A 20,538-nucleotide genomic window follows, 5' to 3' on the forward strand; every position below is an offset into this window, starting at 1 on the left:
CAGGACAGTCTCCAAAGCCACAGAGAAACCCTGTCTCAAAAAAAAAAAAAAGAAAAAAAAAGAAAGAAAGAAAAACAGGAATAATGGGTCATATCCTTTAGGGATGTTTTAAGTTAAGGATATAATGGGCACAAACACCACTATTTACAAAGAACAGCTATATTAGTTACTTTTTGCATTGCTGTGACCAAAGTCCTAATGAAAGAGCAGTCAGGAATTGTCTTAGTTAGGGTTTCTGTTGTGACCATGATCACAGAAACTCTTATAAAGGAAAGCATTTAGCTGTGCTGCTCAATTACAGTTCAGAGCTTTAGTCCATTATCATTATGGTTGGAAGCAAGGCAGCATGCAGGCAGACATGATGCTGGAGAGATAGCTGAGAGTTCATGCATCTTGACTCACAGGCAACAGGAAGTGGCCTGTCTCCACAGTGATACACTTCCTCCAACAAGGCCGAACCTCTTTATAGTGACACTCCCTTTGGGGCCATTTTCTTTCCTTTTTTTTTTCTTTTTCTTTCTTTTTTTTTCTTTGGTTTTTTGAGACAGGGTTTCTCTGTGGCTTTGGAGGCTGTCCTGGAACTAGCTCTTGTAGTCCAGGCTGGTCTCAAACTCACAGAGATCTGCCTGCCTCTGCCTCCCAAGTGCTGGGATTAAAGGCATGCAACACCACCGCCCGGCTATAATATTTTTTTGGGGGGGGCATTTTCTTTCAAACTATCACAGGATGGAAGGAATTATTTTGACTACTGGTTTGAGGGGATAGGTCCATCGTGGTGGGAAAGGCATGGTAGCAGGCATGATGGGGATGTCTTTCTGTATATGTGTTTCTCTTATTGGTTGATGAATAAAACACTGTTTGGCCAGTGAGGCAGGAAGATAGGCCGGACTAGGAGGCAAGGAGAATTCTGGGAAAGGTAGGCAGAGGGAACATGCAGAATAGTCGCCATGTACGCCAAAAAGGAGTAACAGGTCTGGGCATTCTCTGGTAAGCCAGGACCATGTAGAAATACATAATTAGTAGTTATGGGTTAATAATTAAAAGAGAGCTAGTCAATAAGAGTCCCAAGTCATCAGCCATCAGTTTTATAATTAATATAGCCTCTGTGTGCTTATTTGGGGCTGAGAAGGGCGGTGGGACCTGTCGGGACAAGAAAATCCAGCAATAGGCATGTAAGGTGGCTGGTCACATTGTGTCTGCCTTCAGGAAGCAGACAAGAGATGAATGTTGGTATTGGGATGCCCATCCCCATTCAGTCTGGGATCTCAGCCCATGGATGGTGCCTGCTGCCCAACAGAGTGGGTTTTCTCCCTTAGACTGTCCTCCCTCTGAATACTTCAGAGGAACACTCAAATATGTGCTATATTAATGCTCTAAGTATTTCATCACCCAATCATGTTGACAACTGAAATGAGTCATCACAGTAATCAGTCAAAAATATTCTTGGAGTTGGGCATGGTAGCACATGTCTTTAATCCCAGCACTCTGGAGGCAGGGGCAGGAGGATCTCCGTGAGTACGAGGCCAGCCTGGTCTCCAGAGTGAGTTCCCGGACAGCCAGAGATAAAGAAAAAAACAAAATATTCTTGAGGTTGGGCACGAAGCTCAGTGGTAGAATGCTTGCCCCAAATTCCCAAGGTCCTAGGCTTGATCCACAATACTGGGACAAAAAAAAAAAAAAAAAAAGAACATCATACACACACTGTATGCTTTCTAAGTCTATATATTTAGACCATTTTTTAAAATTGTAAAGTAAAAATATTTCTCTAGTTGTTATTTTAATTTTTATTCCTTGTCAGCATTTCAATGTCAGTATGTCCTAACCAAACACATCCACGTTCTCTCAAATGTTGCTTCCAGTCCCACATTCCCTAGTTTTTTAAGGTTTCTACTATACTGCTAAAGTTCCAAACCTTAAAGTCATGTTGTAATCTTCCCTTTTCATGAACTCTACATTTAACTGATCCTCAAATTACGCTGAATTTGATTCCTAAACAATGTCTAGCATGTGCCTTATCCTCATAATGCACACTGCTATCCACAGTTCGTGCTCACTGGTATTTTCCTCTAATCTTTCCTGAACAAGTTTGCCAGACTGAATCTATTTTTCCCTTAGCTCAGAAGTCTTTGATAAACTGGGTGTAGTACATATTTGTAAGCGCATCACTTGTGAGTCGGAGCCAGGAGGATACTGCGTTTGAAGCTAGTCTGGCCTACACAGCGTGACCCTGAAACAGACTGACAAATTTTTAATGCCTTCTTATTACTTATGGAACTATACAACCTAAGCCATTCATTAATCATACAGACTTAGAATTTGACACCTGCTTATTTGTCTTGTCATATCCATTCCCTTTCTTTGGCTTAATCTGCAAGTATTCAAGCTAGTTGCTTTCTCTTATATTTTTGGCCATCTCTCCAGCCCTATTAGCTGCTTTCTCCTAACGCGTCCTGTTCTGACAAGAGTACAGGCTGCTCTGATTGATAGGTTTATGCGCCTTACTTTCTCATTTGTTCTTTGAGGCTTTACTCACTCCTCACATTTTAGCTCACACTGCTTCCTTCATGAAGGCTGCCCCACCCCAGCCTATCAATTAGCCTTCCTATTTTACCATTGTGCTTTGTGCCCTTTCAGTGATTTAAAACTTGCTGATGTATTTGTTTATTTAGAAATACAATACTCAGTGAACTCAGATTCTTTCTTCTTTCCTCCTCCTCCTCTACTCCCTTCTCTTTCCCTCTCTTTGTACTTGAGAGTGATCTTGAATTTCTGATCCTCCTGCCTCCACCTCCACTGTTGGGGTTCCAGGAATGCATGGTTTTATGTCTGAGTTTGTGTGGTGCATGGGATTGAAGCCAGGGCTTGCCCGTGCTAGACAAGCACTCCACGGAGTGAGCTACATTGTCAGCACTAAGACCGATTCTTGACTGAAATAAAATCTTGACCTTCAAGATTTGAGGAAGTAACTCAGAAAGGACGGTGGTAGAAAAAAGAGCAACTCCACTCTAGTTTAACATAAGTTTCTGAAAAACCTAGCAGGCAATGTCCCATACTTTTTCCACATTGCTTCAGGTGGAACTGACCATTCCTTCTTTTGGTCAATGTTACATATGAACCCTATCCCAGCACTAGCCATGTTTTCATTTGTGTCTGAGCATGTAATATATGAGTCATGCCATTATAGGGGAGGAAAAATAACTTCACTCTATCTAAATTGCTTGGTTAGTCTGCAAATTAAAATGGCACAAACCCGATAAGCAGAACTACCGAGGGTCTCCAAACTCCGCTGCTCAAGAGATTGATTGTCTTTGACTCTGCCAAGAGCAGGAGGGACTACAAGTGTTGGTAATCATGTCTGGTAAGAGAACAAGGTTAGTTGTACTCGTGTGCACAGGAGTCCTACAAAATGTAACTCAAAGGACAGATGATTGAAGCTCATGGCATACAGAAAGGAACAAGAATTTGAAGTTTTAGTAGGTAGTGGAGACAAATTAATTAAGGTAAGGTGAGAGAAAAGAATAAAGATAGCCTCCCCAACAATAATGTTGTCTACGAATAGCTAAGCTGCCTTACTGATAAAGATACCCTATAAAATTTCTCTTACAAATTTAACATTCTCTTTACAAAAAATGTTCCCTTATATTTTATTTTGGGTAGTGGAAGGGAGCTGAAACTCGTGTGTTGGATGGATCTCCATTTCTTTTAGTTTAAAAATAATCAACACGCAGAGGGACACATTTTTAGCGTGGCACTTTCTAGGCTCTTACATATTTTGAGCCGACGTGTCCTGAGCCCCAGACATCAAAACGAATCAAAGTCATGATTAAGATAAATTTCTTAAAACCCCTAGGTGAGTCTCACTATTATGCATATACTGTAAAAACGCTTTACAACCCAGCAAAAATGATTGTTTTTAAAACGCTGCATTTTCCAATCTTCCAGGCACTTTAATTGTTCTCAGACAGATGGTTAAAGCTCGGCTACCGCACCCCGCATATGCTAGGATAAAACCCGACTGGAGCGCCAAGAAAAAGATAATTGGCTGTGGGCCCGAGAAGTTACACGGTTCCCCTAGCAAGAGCTGGGAAACCGCTGAATGTTCAGGTTTTGAAATACGGTTTTTGCATCGTAAAGAAAAAAGACTAACCTATCAGGAAGAACCGAGCACATCCAATTACCAATCAAGAGCGGGAAAGAAGCCAAAGCCGGAGATACCCATGCACCCACGAGGACGTCATTCTTCAGCCTCTGCCAATAAGCCGCGGCCAGGGGCGGGGCAACGGGAGGATCAATTGCCCAAGAAAACAAACAATGTGTAGTACAACTGTCGAAACCCCGGTCCTCGGCTCCGGATGCCCCGGAATGAGCTCCGGCACTAGGCGCTCGTGAGGTGCTTCCAGCTCCCTTCGCCCAGGGACAGCCAGAGCCGGTTATCTCCTTTCCAGCAGAGCAAAGGCTTCCCTCCCACAAGCTCCCACGGGCTTGCAGAAAGCTCGCTGCAACTTCGCGCTATAGTTTACGGGAACAGCGAGTCGCGGGCTACCTGAGGGGGTGGGGCGGAGACTGTGCGCAGGCGTTTTTGCCTTGTGGAGGCGTGGCCGAAATGGCCCAAGGAACCCTGGGAACTGTATTCCTTACCTCCGAGGAACTAGCACGGTTCCCGAGGCCTGTTAAACCACATTTCCCAGGATCCCCCGCCACCTCGGGGCGGGCCGCTTGGCTTGTTAATGAGTTCGAGAAAGCCGCGGCGCGGCCCACCAGGTTCCAAAACAAGGAAATGAAGGGGGGAGGCGGGACTGTGGGTGCCTGCGGGAGCCTCCGCCGCCGCCGCGGAGGAGGAGGAGGCGGAGGAGGTGGCTGCCTCGGCCGCCGAGGAGTCCCTTGCTGAAGGCGGACTGCGGAGCGGCGGGCGGCGCGCGCGCGCCCGAGCGGCGGCTGTTGGAGAAGTGGAGCGGCGGCGGCGGAGGGACTGAGTGGCGGCGGCCCCCGCGTCCCGGTTTCTCTATGGGGGAAGCAGACAATGGATTATGATTTCAAGGCGAAGCTGGCGGCGGAGCGGGAGCGGGTGGAGGATCTGTTTGAGTACGAAGGGTGCAAAGTGGGACGCGGCACCTATGGGCACGTCTACAAGGCGAGGCGGAAAGATGGGTAAGAGCGCGGGCGGGGGAGTGGGCTCGTCCGGTCCCCGCCGCTGGGAGACCCGCAGGGCTGGGTGGGTCGGAGCCCACGGGGCGAGGTGGCGTGGGTCGCGGAGCGGCGTCCCGGGGGCGAGCCGGAGGCACTCGTGCTGCCGCCCCCCGCTGGCCGGTCGCGCCCCTCCAAGTCGCTCGGCGCAGCCCCGTCGGGGGGCGTCGGTCCCGCCGCGAGTCGCCGCTGCGTGCTTACAGCGGGCGACGACCTGGTGGAGACCGCGCCTGGAGGTGGAGTTTGGAGGTCTGGTCCCCGGGGACTCGGAGAGGTCTGGGAGGGCTTGGCTGAAGAGTTACCGCTATGGCCCTGTGCTGGTGACGGTCGTGGAAGAACTTCCCAATCGGCGCAGCGCCTTCCCGGGGCGGCGGTTTGAAAGCTCGCGGGGGCGCCGCCCGTGTGGCGGCAGCGCGCTGAGGGTCCTGGCGGGCCCCTGGGGTCTGACTCTGGATGCTGCCAACCCAGTCTGCATCCCTGATTGCTCACCTGCTCCCGATTCCACATGCTAACATTCTGAGTTTAGCACTCTGAAGGTGGACCCTGGAGAGATTAAATGTTAGTGTTCTTTGGTGCCTACCTTTTCTTCCTCTTGGCTATCTTGGGTACCGCCTACCCCCCCCCCCTTTTTTTTTTTTAAGACAGGGTCTCTGCTCTCCTGGCTGGCCTGGAACTCAGAGATCCGCCTGCCTCTGCCTCTCAGGTACTGTGATTAAGGACATGTGCTACCCCCCTTTTTTTTCTTCAGGAAGAAATATTGAGTATTATATCCTCCATTTCCCATCCTCTTGTCAAATGGCTGCGTGCTTTGGTTGTGTTTATCGAAAACCTAGACCATCAAGAACAGAAAACGGAGTGACAGACCCAGGCCTGAACCACCGGTTCTTAGGAGTTGAGGGAATTTATAGGAATCTCTTGGGGAGCATTATTTGATTGTTATATTAATAATAATGCATCGAGAATGTCTTCTTTGGGCCAGAGCAGGACGGATGGAACCCGCTTCTGGCCTAGGAATGGTGGGTTTTAAAGCCGGTTGTTTCCTTGGTCCCATCCTGGAAGGAATTCCTTTTTGCTAGGTTCTGGAACTTGGAAAGAAAGTCTCCAACCGACCCTAAGGAGTGTCAGACTATACAAAAGAGAGTTTTTAGGATCGTGTTGGAGCATTTTTGATAAGCAGATTGTCACCACACTTTAGATTTGAAGTGCTACTTAGGGTTCCTTCTTGCACTGCTGTAATTTGATTGGCTGGGTGACGGAACTCCAGCATCAAAGTAGTATGTGCTGATTTTATTGTAAGAGGAAAAACAAAACACATCGTGTGAAGTGTTTCATATACAGTGCTCTGAAAATTACAAGAACTGTCCAGGTTTCAAGGATGATGATTACTGTTGTAGGTACAACTGTAGAGGTCAAGTTACTCAGTTGAAGGAGTTGTTTCTTTTAATTACCATGTGTCCTTGAGGGCTCTCCTGGGGCTATAGGTGCTGTAATCGAGTTGTGCTTTGTTTTTGGAGTATCCACAGTACTTTTTAAATTGGTATTCCAGTGGGAGTCTTTACAGGGATGATTGGGGAAAGCAAATCCATTGCTACTATTGGACATTGTTGTTATAAAATAACCGAGGTGGATCCCCTCTCTCCCCAAGCTAACTTTGTAGTACACTTCATCTAGAATTTAAAAAAAAAAGTTTTAAATTTGAAATATTTTTATTTTGCCTGGAAACTGAGAGAAGTTAAAAATAATTCTGCTTCTGAATTGAATTGAATGGCTGGGCTTGCAACAAAACATAGTGCCTTGTTCTGTTTGTTTCCCAGTGTGTCTCTCTAATAAAGATCTTGATTCAAATACACTTTTTCCTTGAGTGAAACTGGTAAATTAGAGTAAATAAAATAAAGTCAACTTTTGTATTTTCAAAGTAGATTTTAAAAACAACAGCAACCCCCCCCCCCAAAAAAAAAAACCCCAAAAACCAAAAAAACAAAATCCATTTAGAGCCAGAGGCAGAGGCAGGCTGATCTCTCTGAGTTTGAAGTCAACTGGGTCTACAATTCCAGGACAGCTAGGGCAACACAGAGAAACCTTGTCTTGAGAAACAAAACCAAACAACAAAAACTCAAAACCAAACAGACAACCTCCCCAACCCCAAAACCAAAGAAAACCCCGCTTAGAATATGGGTTGCACGCCACATAAACTGGCCTTGATTTAATCCCAACATTTAGGAAGTGGAGCCAGGCAGACCAGAGGTTCAAGGCCATACTTGGCTATACACAAGTTCCAGCCAGTCTGGGGTATGTGAGGCCCTGTCTCAAAAAAAGTGGAACATAAAAGTTTATAGTGACAAGTCTGAGGCAATATTTTTTCTAGTTAGGAATACTTATAATAAAGGAATATTGTTAAAAATTTCTTTTCATTAAAAGGGTCAAGAAATCCTGATTCCATAGCATAGGATTATGTGTGAAAACTTGCCTAATGTGAGTTGGATTTCTAAGACTAACTAAAAACAAAAAGTTCCTTTTTTAATTCATGTTTCTAAAAGGCACTTAATTCAGGGGTTCTCAACCTTCCTAATGCTGCCACCCTTTAATACAGTTTTTCATTTTGTTGTGACCTCCAACCATAAAATTATTTTTGTTGCTACTTCGTAACTATAGTTTTGCTAGTTATGAATTGTAATGTAAATATCTGATATACAGAATATCTAATATGTGATCCCTGTGAAAACGTTTTTGACCCCCGAAGGGGTCACAACCTTCTGGTTGAGGACCACTGTGGTAATTAAAAGTGAAATGGCTGCCAGAGCTCTTAAGAGATTGAGTTTTTATTTGTAAGTTTGAGGCCATCCTGGTCTACAGAGTGAGTTCCAGGACTGACTCCATAGCTACTGAGAAACACTGTCTCAAAAAAACAAAAGAAAAAAAGGGGAAAAAAAAAGAGTGTAGAAGAGGAGGTATCCAGGGTAAAGCTCAGAGCTTGCACAGGGCTTTGGATCCCATCCCCAGGCAAGGAAAGCAAGGCTGTGTGCTTGCATAGCTGCTTCTCTTCCTCTGTGTCACTGCTGTAGGCCATTACAGCAGCAGAATGGTGTCTGCCTTCAGTCTTGTCTCACTGTAGGCCAAGGTCCAAGTAGCTGCCGTTGTCATCTTCCTGAAAATAAAGTCAGGCATATTTTATTTTGTTTGGGAAAATTGTACATTTCATATGTCTTACAGGATCAGATCTACTCTTCAGTCCCTTAATTTGGCATCAAAGACATTTGCAACTGGGATTTCAATTAATTTTTTGAGTGATTTTACTTTTGCAGCAGTGGACTACGTTTCCTAGGACTTAAGTCTTTCATGTCTGACATTCCTCTACATTTTAACCAGAATGGGGTTGTCATCGACCCGATTCTCTTATCCTTATGTATATGGCCAACTCTTGTTGTTATTTTAATATCCAACTCTATTTGCTTTCTTCCTGAAGTCTTCCCTTATTCACTCAGTGAACTCAGTTATGCTTTGGTCCCTCCTTATGGATACAGTGTCATTATAAATGATGTTACAGTCTTTCATAAATCGTTCACTTCGGTGTCTAGCACATGATTGGGTATATATATACAATCAAAACTTATGTTAGCTGTGTGTGTGGCACATACTTGTAATCTCACCCAGCACTCAGGAGGCAGAGGCAGGAGACACACAGCTTCAAGCCCAGCCTGGATCGTATAATGAGACCTTGTTGGAAATAAACCCAAATTGTTGAATTTAAAAGTGCCATAAATTGGAAAACATGTTCTCTTAACCTTAAGAACAGGTTGAAATTATGTATTTGTGTGTGCATTCATACACACATACATAATATGTGTGTGTGCATGTACACATGTATATACACATGTATGCATGTATAGCACATGTATGTATAATATATATAATGTATACATACATATGCATAAATACACATAAAGTGTATAACACATATATATGCATAAAATACACAAACATTATGTAATACTGTGTGTGTATGTGTGTATGTATAGTTTTTTGAGACAGGGTCTTACTGTGTAGCTTTGGGTGGCCTGAAACTTAAATGCAGATCAGGCTGGCCTTGGACTCACAGAGAACTGTCTGCCTCTACATTCCCTGTGCTGCAATTAAAGCCAGGCTTTTACCCCCCCAGTAACTGTTTTGAAATCTTGAAATTGTGATGTTGTATGAGATAGGTGACTAGATATGTTTCTGTAGCATTAGCTAGAGCTGCCAATTTTATTTATTTATTTATTTATTTATTTATTTATTTATTTATTTGGTTTTTCGAGACAGTGTTTCTCTGTGGCTTTGGCGGCTGTCCTGGGACTAGCTCTTGTAGACCAGGCTGGTCTCGAACTCACAGAGATCTGCCTGCCTCTGCCTCCTGAGTGCTGGGATTAAAGGTGTGAGCCTCCACTGCCCGGCTAGAGCTGCCAATTTTAGGCTAACCTAAACTTGAACATCTGATCTCTTCTCACACCCTTCCGTGCTAGGAGTATAGGCACAAGCCCCAACTCCTGGTTAATGTATGTAGTCCCTGGAGGTCAGACTCAAGGCTTTGTGAGGCTAGGCAGATACAGTGTCAGCTTAGTTACATTCCTAGCTCTCTGGCTCTAGTCAATCTACAACCCCCCCCCCCATATATATATATATATATATATATATATATTTTTTTTTTTTTTTTTTTTTTTTTAAATTGCCTCCCTCCATTTTGAGGCAAAAGCTTTCTATGTAGCCCAGGCTGGTCTTGAACTCACCGTCTTCCTTGCTCCAGAGTGCTGGGCCTACAGGTGCGTACTACCCTACCTTACAGTTTCTTTTAATAGATGTTGAGGAGGAAAATAATTATTTTGAAATAGTAAGCATTTTTTTCCTCTTCAACCAGACCAATTTTTGCTGGATTGTGAATTCTGTCTTCTCTGTGCTTTTAATAGCTATGTTATAGCAATGTTTAAAAAAGTGTTAGCACTCATATATTTTAAGAATTCATTTTTTGATAATACAGATTTATGCCAAAAAGTATTTTTTGCTTTTAGTAATGAGGTAAACATTGATTTATATGATCTAGCTTTTTTTTCTTTCTTTCTTTTTTTTTTTTGTAATACAAACTTTTAAAACTGTAGTTTTGAGACCTAAGGGAAATCTTTTCAAACCATATAAGAACCTGCAGATATTAAATATTTTAGACTTTGTGTAGCCATCTCAGTTGTACTTATTATAATTGAGTCTGAAATAGATTGATAAGGAAAACCAAAAAGGAATCACACCAGGTTTTGAAATGAATTATATTTAATTAGTATTTTTAAAAACGTATTTTGTAGGCTGGAGAGATGGTTTAGCACTTAAGAGCACTTTGCTACCCTTCCAGAGGGGACCCAGGTTTAATTCCCAAATCCTACATGGTGGCTCACAATCATCTGTAACGCCAGTTCCAGGGCTTCATGGGCACCATCCATGAATGTGGTACACATAGATGTAGGCAAACCATTCATAACCAGAAAGTAAAAATCTTTTAAAAAAGTATTTTGTAGGCAGGGTGTTGGTGGCACATGCTTTTAATCCCAGCACTCAGGAGGCAGAGGCAGGCGGCTCTCTGTGAGTTTGAGGCCATCTTGGTCTACAGAGTGAGTTCTAGGACAGGCTCCAAAGCAATACAGAGAAATCTTGTCTCAAAAACAAAACAAAACAAAAAGTATTTTTTAAAATAAAAGAACATGCTTATTTAATAATTGCAATGGCATGAAAAGTAGACAGTGTATCACATCTTCCCTCTGTCATACACTTTCCTGTCTGGGGGGTCAATTCTAGAGGGGTTTTCATGTATGTATGTATGTATGTATGTATGTATACACACACACATGAATATGTTAAACATGTCATTCAATATGATAAATATTGTCTGTATTTTTCTCTTTTTAAACTTCTGTGACTTGAAGATTGATCATTGCATATCCTATGTACAGAAATGGCTTGTTAATAGTTTTATAGTTTTCTATTTTATTGACATATGATTTAACTATCCCTCTTAATGGAACTTTAGGATTGTTTTAGTCTTTTGCTAGTACTAACACTGGTGAATATCCTAGTACGTGCATATTAATAAAGCTGTAAGTTAAGTTCCAGGAATTCCTTACCTTTAGAAGTAATAACTTGAAATTTTTTTGCTAATAGAATGATAAACGTCTATAGACTGGAGATTAAGAAGTGGCTTCAGAGATAGTAATAAATTATTTGCTTGCCGTAGGACATGCACGTTACTTTAGGATGTTACTGTTTTAGTAGCAGAATTTTAACTAGGATGGATTTTAAAATACAGTGTGTTAGTATTGATGAAGTGTTTTTACTTTTTTGTTACTTATTTTGGGATTTGATATACTGGATAAATAGGTTAATATATAATAATAAATGATGAACTTGTTTTTTTGACAAATAGTCAATATACAGCCAGGGTTAGATATTGCTATATACTATTTTAAGTTAATATATAAGAGTTTGACATTTTTTTGGTGGTATCATTAGGGTAAGAGTATTTAGATCTTTTTTTAATATTTGGATCTTAAGAATTTGAGTTTTTCTAGGTATGGCATACACCTTTAATCCCAGCAGTGGAACATAGAGGCAGGCAGATCGCTCTGTGAGTCCAGCCTGGTTTACATAGCAAGTTCCATGCCAGCCAGAGCTATGTAGTGAGACCTTGTCTCAAAAACAACCAACCAACGCCCCACCCCCAAAGATCACCCCAACTCAGTGTTTGTAAAAGATGAACTTGTTTTTTATTGTGTTACACTGTGACTATACATTGTTAGTACTCCTTTTTGGTTCCAAAACAAAGTGACAAGAAATACTATTTTTAGAGTGCATTTAAATTTAAGTAACTAAGGCAGCCATTTCTTAAAAATAGTGTTTTTGGTCTGGAACCATGCAGAGTTAGCCGACGATGCTATTTTAAAGATTTTTGTCCGTGTATAAATAGCTGGTATTCCCACACTTCCTGGACTAGCTCTTTGGAGCGTGCATATTAATGGCAGGGTAAAGGAGAGCCTTGAGAGAGATGCAGTATGTAATGCAGCAAACGAATGCAGCCATCATTTTCTTTCTTTCCTTTTTAATTGAGGATCTGTAGGGGATCTGAGAAATAACAGCCTTTAAAGTCCTCAGATAATTGGTATCCTCATAAAATACCTTTAATTTCAAATATAGTAAGTCCTCTCTGAAGGTACTGGGGGATCAAACAAATATAGTAAGTCTTATTACAGGAAAAGCACAACTTTCTTGTAGAGATTTTAAATGTATTTTCTATTTGAAAATAGAGAAGAAAAGAATAGTTTATGATAAACCGTGTCCCAGCCACAGCTTCATATTTATGTTTTCTGTGTCCCTTGTGCATTGTGGATTTACCATGATCCTCAATTGCTTAGGGGCCACATGAGGTTTGTCACCTGTGTTATTTAGGTATGATGTTTGCATGGCCTGAGGATACATTTGCTTAGCAGCCCTCAGGTGCATAAAGCTTTTCCAAAGAAAACCGTATGTGACAGCAGCTTTGCATGGAAGCTTCAAAGCTGTGGCTTTCTTCAGTGCTCTAAGTCAGTTTGAAAGATCCAGGGAGCAGTAACTACACAGCAGGAGGACGGGAATGCTGGCCAAGCCTGAGAGCTTTTGGCATGCATACTTGAGGTTCTGGGTTTGGTTTCCAACCCTGCAAGAGGGAAAAAATAAAAGATTTTACACTGCAAAATGAAAAAGTAAACTATTGAGAAAAGCAATGATTCTGCATACTGCTTGTGAGTTACTGGTGAGCATATTTAACTTTTTTTTTTAAAACATTTATCTGATTATATATATATATATATATATATATATATATTATATATATATATATATATATATATTGTGTATTTAGGTGCCCTGAGACTAGAGGAAGGCCTGGGGTTCTATAGAGCTAGAGTTACAGGTGGTTCTGAGCTACCCGACATAGGTGCTAGTCACTGAACTCAGGCCTTTCTGAAGGGCCACAGAAAGGCCCCTTTAACTCCTGACCCCTTAAAGAAAAAAAAAAAAATATTGTGTGTGTGTGTTTGTGAGTACAGGTGCCACAGTGCATGTGTGGGGTCAGAGAACAACATGGGCATGCTTCTTGCATTCCTTCTACCATGTGGCTCCTGGGATGGACTCTAAGTTGTCAGGCTCTGAGGCAAGTGCCTTTAACCTTGTGAGCCACCTCACTGCCTCTGCCCCTTGAGCTCATTTAGCAGTCATTTTGAAAATAACCCGTGCTGCTGTGGTGATAATTGCCTGTTAGCTCAGCACTCAGGCAGTGGAGGATGATCCCCAGTTCAAGGGCAGTCTGGGTTACAGAGTGACACTGCATGTTTCTCAGCAACTACCCTTACCACCTCCAAAACCAGTCAATCCTTTCCAACAAAACCCCACAACTATAATCTAGTTTTCCAGCAACTAAGAACTTACCTTTCTGTCTAGGCCAGCGGTTCTCAGCCTTCCTGATGCTGCGACTCTTTAATACAGTTGCTCACGTTGTGGTGACTCCAGTCATAAAATTACATTTTCATTGCTGCGTCATAACTGTAATTTTGCTACTGTTAGGAGTCTTGTAAACATCTGTGTTTTCTGATGGCCATAGGCATCCTCTGTGAAAAGCTTGTTCGGCCCCAAGAGGGTTGTGACCCTCAGGTTGACAGCCACTCACTGGTCTAGATGTTAAATATTTACAGTTATCTCTGACAAAGTTTGCTGTGTGTGTTGTGCTGCATTGCACTACAGTGGTGTCCCTAGGTAATAGGAAGTTGTCAACTCCACTGTGTTACCGGACCACCAGTCTTTGTGATTTATCATTGATTGAAATTTCATTATGCAGTCACACATGACTAATAGGAAAAACTTACAGAGCCAGTGTCATTTGTTGATCTTTTAGTGGAAATACTTTCATTTTTATTCTTTTAGAATTATTGAAAACAATTGTATATACAAAACCTTCATCAGTGCAGTTGTACATAAAATGTAAAAGCTTTCCTTTTTACTGTGTTTCCAGCTTCCCTTCGCTTCTCAGAAGTAAACAGAACTCATAACCCTTTTTATTTTATTCTGTTGCTCAGGCTCAAACCTAAGGCTTTGGGTTGCAGTAGGAGGTAGAGGCTGGTAAAGATTCTTGTGGCTAAGCCTGGTATCTAAGTTTAGTCCCTGAGACCCATAAGATGGGAAGAGACACTGAATCCTTTGACTATTATATATGTGTTGTGGTACAACCATACCCATACATACAATAAGTAAGTAAATATGATGATTAAAAAATCCTAAGACAGATGGGCCTTAGTGTCACATGCCTTTAATCCCAGCACTGGGGGTGGGGTGTGGGGGGGAGATAGAGGCAGATGGATCTCTGTGAATTTGAGGCCAGCCTGGTCTACAGATCGAGTTCCAGGACAGGTAAGGCTACACAGAGAAACCCTATCTAGAAAATGCCAAAACAAACAAACAAAACCCTAAGACATTGAGTGTTTGGTTGGTATTACATCGAGCTGCATTCCCAGCCATTAGCAGTATAACTTCAATTAAAACTTTTTTTTTATTTCACTTATTGTGTGTGTACTTGGTGACTGTGTGCTTTAGGTTGTAGACATTCTAAGTTCTTACATGTGTAATAGTGTACTTCATTTTCATACTTAGTTGACAAATTTGGCTGTGTGTAGAAATTTTATAATCATTAGTTACTAAAATTTTATTCTTTGAACACAAAACTGCTGCTGTTTTTTAGAACACGTGATTCATGGGAAGTGTATTTGAAACTTATTTTTTTCTGTTTTTATTCATGTACATATTACTGTTCACTTATACATTGTATCACTTATACATTGTATCACGACCTCAGCCTCCTGTCTCCTGTTTTTATTCTTTAAGGACTTGTGGATTTATTTATGACTGTCACTTACAAATATCTGGAAGGCAGGCTTCGTCTCCTTTAGTGCTTTTTCTTATTGGCATGGTAACTTTGCACTGATTTGAACTCGAGAGGTTAAATTTTGTGATGAGCAGCTTTAGTTTTATGCTTCTCATCTGCTCCGGGTTTTCCAGCTCTGGCACTTAGGGGAGCCTTTCATGAGCCCCTTCTTTTGTTTGTGGACTCGAGGGGAACATTTTTGAGTGGTGTTTCAGATGGTCTCCTGTAGCTCAGGTGGCCTCCAGCTGTTCTGCCCCAGGTGGGTCTCCAGCTGCTCATTAGCTCGCCTCTACCTTGCAAGTGCTGGGATTACAGGCAGATTTGGTTGTTTCTTTTTCTTCTTCTTCAGGTATGCTTATTAACCAGCATCCTCTTCTTGGTTCTTCCTTCGATTCCTCTTAAATTCATTGCCAGTATTCAGCCCTCACGCTTTTATAGTCTGAGAGATTTTTCCTTTATCATGACTTGAATTCAAGATCCTGAACTTCCTGTTTTAAGAGTTTCCAGTGTCTTGTTGCTTTAAGCAGTTCTTTAGGTAAACAGCTTTTAAATAATTTTAAATAATTTTTTAAATTGTATGTGTATATGTGTGTGGTGGGGAGAGGGAAGGGAGGAACAGTTCCCTTCCACCTTGTTGAGGAGGGTGTTTCCTTTCTGCTGCTGTGAGGCACAGGCTAGGCTAGTTAGCTGCAAACATTCAAACGTGAAGACACGTCCTTGTCTTCTGTAGGAGTTCTGAGTCACAGATGGCATCATTACACACTCCCTCCCAGTGGTGGTGGTAGTGGTGGTGGTGGTGGTGGAGGTGAGGGGAGGGGGGGGAGGGGTGGGTGGGATCTGGGGATTGAACTCAAGCCCTCAGGTGTGAACAGAAAACACTCTGACCTGCTAGGAATTTTTTTTTTTTTCAATTTTTTTTTAAATGTTTGGTTTTATTTGTTTAGTGCTTTTGAGACAGGGTCTCATTATGCAGCTCTGACTGTTCTGAAATTCACTAGGTTGTTTAAAAGCTATACAGATGGCACCGAGCCTCTGACCCGTGAGTGCTGGGATTCAGGCATATGCTACCACACCCAGTTGAGGGATTCTCCAGTAAATCATTTTTTTAAAAAAATTTTTTACCATATACTTTTCTTTTTCCTTCTTAGGCTTTCTTGTAATCTGATGTTACACTAAGACGATGGGAGTGTTTTGTTTATTTTAGCTTTTAGTGATGTATTTATTTCACTTACCAATATATAGGGAACTTTAATGGCTACAGGAATTTAAGTGTTGTGCTACCTGCAAATTAATGAGATCTTTATATTAAAGATGTAGCCGAGAAAATTTAAGGTCTCTTTTCCATATTTCCCCAAATAAGTAAATTTAGTATATTTATATTTAGCTATATTTCTTTTTTTAAAGTTTTTCTTGCCTAAATGACTAACAAGGAAATGACAATTTTGTATGAGGGAGGCCTTACATTTAATCCCCAGCACAACCAAAAAAGTTGGGACAATATAGATGGGTCGTGATAAGCAGATGTAATAATATAAAGAGTTGGGGTACAGTAGTGAGAAGACGATAGATGACTTAGCAGTCATAACAATGTTAAGAAATTCCTATGAGGAATGATAGGGATTCCATCATAGGAATTTCTAAATAGTCTACAACTGTCCACATTGCCCTTCACCATCTGTCTAGAGAGCTAGTCCTGTTTCTGCCAGCCAAGGTATCCATTCTCTGTCTGCCTTCTGTTTAAGGATACATTATGCCTTTTAATCGTTCTTCTATTGTCAACTAATTTAATTCGACCTTTACTGTTTATCTACTTGATTCCTTCCATGAGCCAAGTTTTGTGACACAGGCAATAATACAGAGGCAAATGAGAGGTACTGTCTGCAAAACCAGGATGTAATATTGAGAACAGATTACTAGTAACAGTTTCTGTGGGATGGAAATCTGGGTTGAGGGAAAAACCGAGGATTCCACCCAGGGACTCACATTTGAGGAAGACTTTTAAAAATTATATCTCCTTTTTTTGGGGGGGGGGTTCAAGACAGGGTTTCTCTATGGCTTTGGAGGCTATCTTGGAACTCGATGTTGTAGACCAGACTGGTCTCGAACTCACAGAGATCCATCTGCCTCTGCCTCCCGAGTGCTGGGATTAAAGGCGTGCACCACCAACGCCTGGCAAAAAATTATATATTCTTGAGTTATTTTGGAAAAATGTATTTACCACTTAAAAATGATAAAACACTTAAAAAATAATGTGTAATTAGAAGAGCCAGAGGCGGTGGTTTACTTGCAGAGAACTGTTTTCTGTACCCAGGAATGCAGAGCAGTTGTGACAGCATACTTTTTTTTTTGTTTGTTTGTTTTTTTTTCCCCGGAGACAGGGTTTCTCTGTGGCTTTGGAGGCCGTCCTGGAACTTATTCTGTAGACCAGGCTGGTCTCGAACTCACAGAGATCTGCCTGCCTCTGCCTCTCGAGTGCTGGGATTAAAGGCGTGCGCCACCACTGCCCGGCTGACAGCATACTTTTTAAGACATGAGGGAGTTCAAGCCACACAGATCCAAGCATGGAGAGGGTGAGGTGGGCATGAAGTCCCACCCCAGCTGAGGAGGATTTGGTAGCTGTTGTGAGAAAATCAGTTTTCTTTAGTGGTACGAATGTGGGTCTATTGATCACACTTTGGGACAGGCACCACACTAGTTAGTAGGTCAGCATAAACTGGATTTGGTGTGGACCTGTGGGGGAATGGACGTTTGGGGGTTGGGAGGTTGGGTGGGTGGGGAGATGGGGTGGGTGTGTGGGGACTTAGGGAAAAATCAACATCAAAATACATTGTATGAAATTCCCAAAGACTTCACAGACCCTTTTGTTTTAAAAAGTGCAAAATGTAAATTTCATTATTGGAAAAAGCAAAAGCCCTTTGTGTTAAGCACATGGACTTGTAGTTGGAGCTACTCTACGGCTGAGGAGGAGGCTAGCTTTGCTCTGGAGTTATGTGCCAGCCTGGGCAACACACCAAAATCTTATCTTTTAAAAAAGTTTAAAATATCATAAGTGTCTTAATTTACATATTATAAAAGTCAGTATGTAAAAAAATGACAGTAAGGAAAGTTAGAATTTTAGAAAAATAATATAGAATAATGTTGAGTGTGATAGTGCACACCTGTGATCTCAGAATTCAGAGGTCAAGACTGGGAGATTGGTAGTTTGAGGCCAGCCCTGGTCACATATCAAAACATACTGACAAGATCAAAACAAAAGAAAACCAGTTGCAGAGAAGGACGAGTGAAGAGCAAAGGGGTCCAGACTAGGCTGGTGAAACCCAGAAACAGCTGACCTGATCGGGGAATTCTTGCTCCCCAGACTGATAGCTGGAATACCAGCATGGGACTGATCCAGACCCCTGGAACGTGGGTTTCTGTGAAGAAACCTCAGAAATCTATGGGACCCCTTGTAGTAATCAGTACTTATCCCTAGCAGAGGTGTGGACTTTGGGAGCCCATTCCACATACAGGGATACTCCCTGAGCCAAGACACATGGGGGTGGGCCTAGGCCCTATCCCAAAGGATATGATAGACTCTGATGACACCCTATGGAAGGCCCCACCAGCCGGGGGGGCAGAAAGGATATGGTAGGGTTTTAGTTGGGGGAGGGAGAAGGTGGTAGGAGTGGAAGTGGGGAAGGGGAGGGAGAGGGGAACTAGGATTGTCATGTAAAACAATCTTGTTTCTAATTCAAATAAAAAAAATCAGCAAAAAAAACCCCCATAAATTACTTGTGAACACTCAGAGGTAAGTAGTATTAGTATTTTGGTATATTTTCTTACAGTGTGTTTTAAAAATAATAATGCATGAAATGCTTTTTTAATATGGTAAAATTTAAATAACAAAATTCATAATTCTTTATAGCTACTTGTAGGGAGGCTGAGGCAGGAAGATCACTTGAGCACAGAAATTGGAGGCCCAGGCTACATATTGAAACCCTATTTCAGGGGAAAATTTTTTGATACAGGGGTGAAGAAATGGCTCATCAGTTAGGAGTGCATACCATGCCTCTAGTGAACCTGAATTTGGTTCCCAGCACCCATATTTGGGGGCTTACAATTAACTGTCTGTAACTCAAGCTTCAGGGGCTCCTCTGAAGTCTCTGGCCTCCATGCACACCTTCATTCCTGTGCACATACCCACCTACACACACACACACACACACACACTTGAAAATAGAAAACTCAAAAAAAAAAAAAAAAAGGAAAGGAAAAGAAAGAAAAAAAGAAAAGTGGACCTGGTGCACACCTTTAATTCTAGCTAGTAGCACTCAGGAGGCAGAGGCAGGTGGACCTGTAAATTTGAGGTCAGGCTGGTCTGCATGTCAAGTTCCAGGCCAGCCAGGGTTTCATGTAGACCCTTATCCCAATAAAGAAAAAAGAAAAAAAAAGATGCAATTCAGTGTTCTTTAGTATATTCACAGTGGTTTTTTTTTTTTTTTTTTTTTTTTTTTTTTGTTTGTTTGTTTGTTTAGAGACAGGGTTTCTCTGTGTAGCTTTGGAGCCTATTCTGGCACTCGCTCTGTAGACCAGGCTGGCGTCGAACTCACAGAGATCCACCTCTCTCTGCCTCCCGAGTGCTGGGATTAAAGGCATGTGCCACCAATGCCCGGCTAATTCACAGTGTTTTATAAGTTACTTCTGCCTAATTCTGGAAGATGCTCACCCTCAGAGGAGCCCCAGGCCTCTGAAGCCCTTACTCATTCTTTGCTCTGGATTCTGGCAGGTACTGTCTGCCTTCTTGCTGTCAGTGGATAATAAACAGTCTGGCCTTTTATGACTGACCTATTTAACTCAGCATACTTTCAAGGTATACCATGTGGCAGTATGTACTAATATTTCCTTTTTGTGGATGAATAATAATATGGCCACATTTTGTTTATCCATTAATGGAAATTTGTTCTCTTTACTTTTTGGCATTTAAGAATAATGTAAATATGTATACATATTTTTGTTTGAACATATGTCTTCATCTGTTTTGAGAATATACCTAGGAAGTAGAATTGCTCAGACATATGGTAATTCCAATATAGAACTTCATGAGGAACTGACAAAATGTGTTGTACATTGGGTACACCATTGTACATTTTTTCTAGTGTTTGTGTTCAATTTCTCTACTTCTTTTAGCAATTATTTCCATTCTTTGAGTTCTATACATGCATTTGTTATTTGTATTTGTTTTAACTTTCTTCTCCCCCTAACTCCGTCCTCACCTCTCCTCCTCATGCATCTTCCCAGATCGCCTCCTCAACTTCATGTCCTCTTGGTCTCCATCCCCGTGCATATCTGTCTGGCTGTCTGTCTCTCTGAGTAACTCATGGAGTCTAGTATATGTACTGGGGCTGGGTTGATTT

At 41.8% G+C, this 20,538-nt stretch overlaps 1 protein-coding gene and 1 long non-coding RNA gene across 3 annotated transcripts in view; one reads left to right on the forward strand and one right to left on the reverse strand.

Moving 5' to 3' along the window:
- Positions 1-4,767: 4,767 nt before the first annotated feature.
- The window catches only part of Cdk19 (cyclin dependent kinase 19), a 122,893-nt gene continuing 107,122 nt past the window's right edge, over positions 4,768-20,538 (forward strand). Inside the window, exon 1 of one of the 2 annotated variants that reach the window (XM_027402182.2) lies at positions 4,768-5,148. In XM_027402182.2, coding sequence (XP_027257983.1) covers positions 5,021-5,148 — 128 coding nt within the window. In that variant the 5' untranslated portion in view covers positions 4,768-5,020. The remainder of the gene's footprint in view (positions 5,149-20,538) is intronic. The other variant, XM_027402184.2, reaches the window with a different exon arrangement.
- Positions 8,028-14,026, reverse strand: LOC113834290. Its single transcript, XR_003482703.2, has 3 exons — positions 13,660-14,026; positions 12,630-12,889; positions 8,028-8,329 (listed from the first exon to the last, which is right to left on the reverse strand). It is a non-coding gene; the product is annotated as an uncharacterized LOC113834290 (long non-coding RNA).

The sequence above is a fragment of the Cricetulus griseus genome, chromosome 2, assembly GCF_003668045.3.
Source record: "Cricetulus griseus strain 17A/GY chromosome 2, alternate assembly CriGri-PICRH-1.0, whole genome shotgun sequence".
NCBI lineage: Eukaryota > Metazoa > Chordata > Mammalia > Rodentia > Cricetidae > Cricetulus > Cricetulus griseus.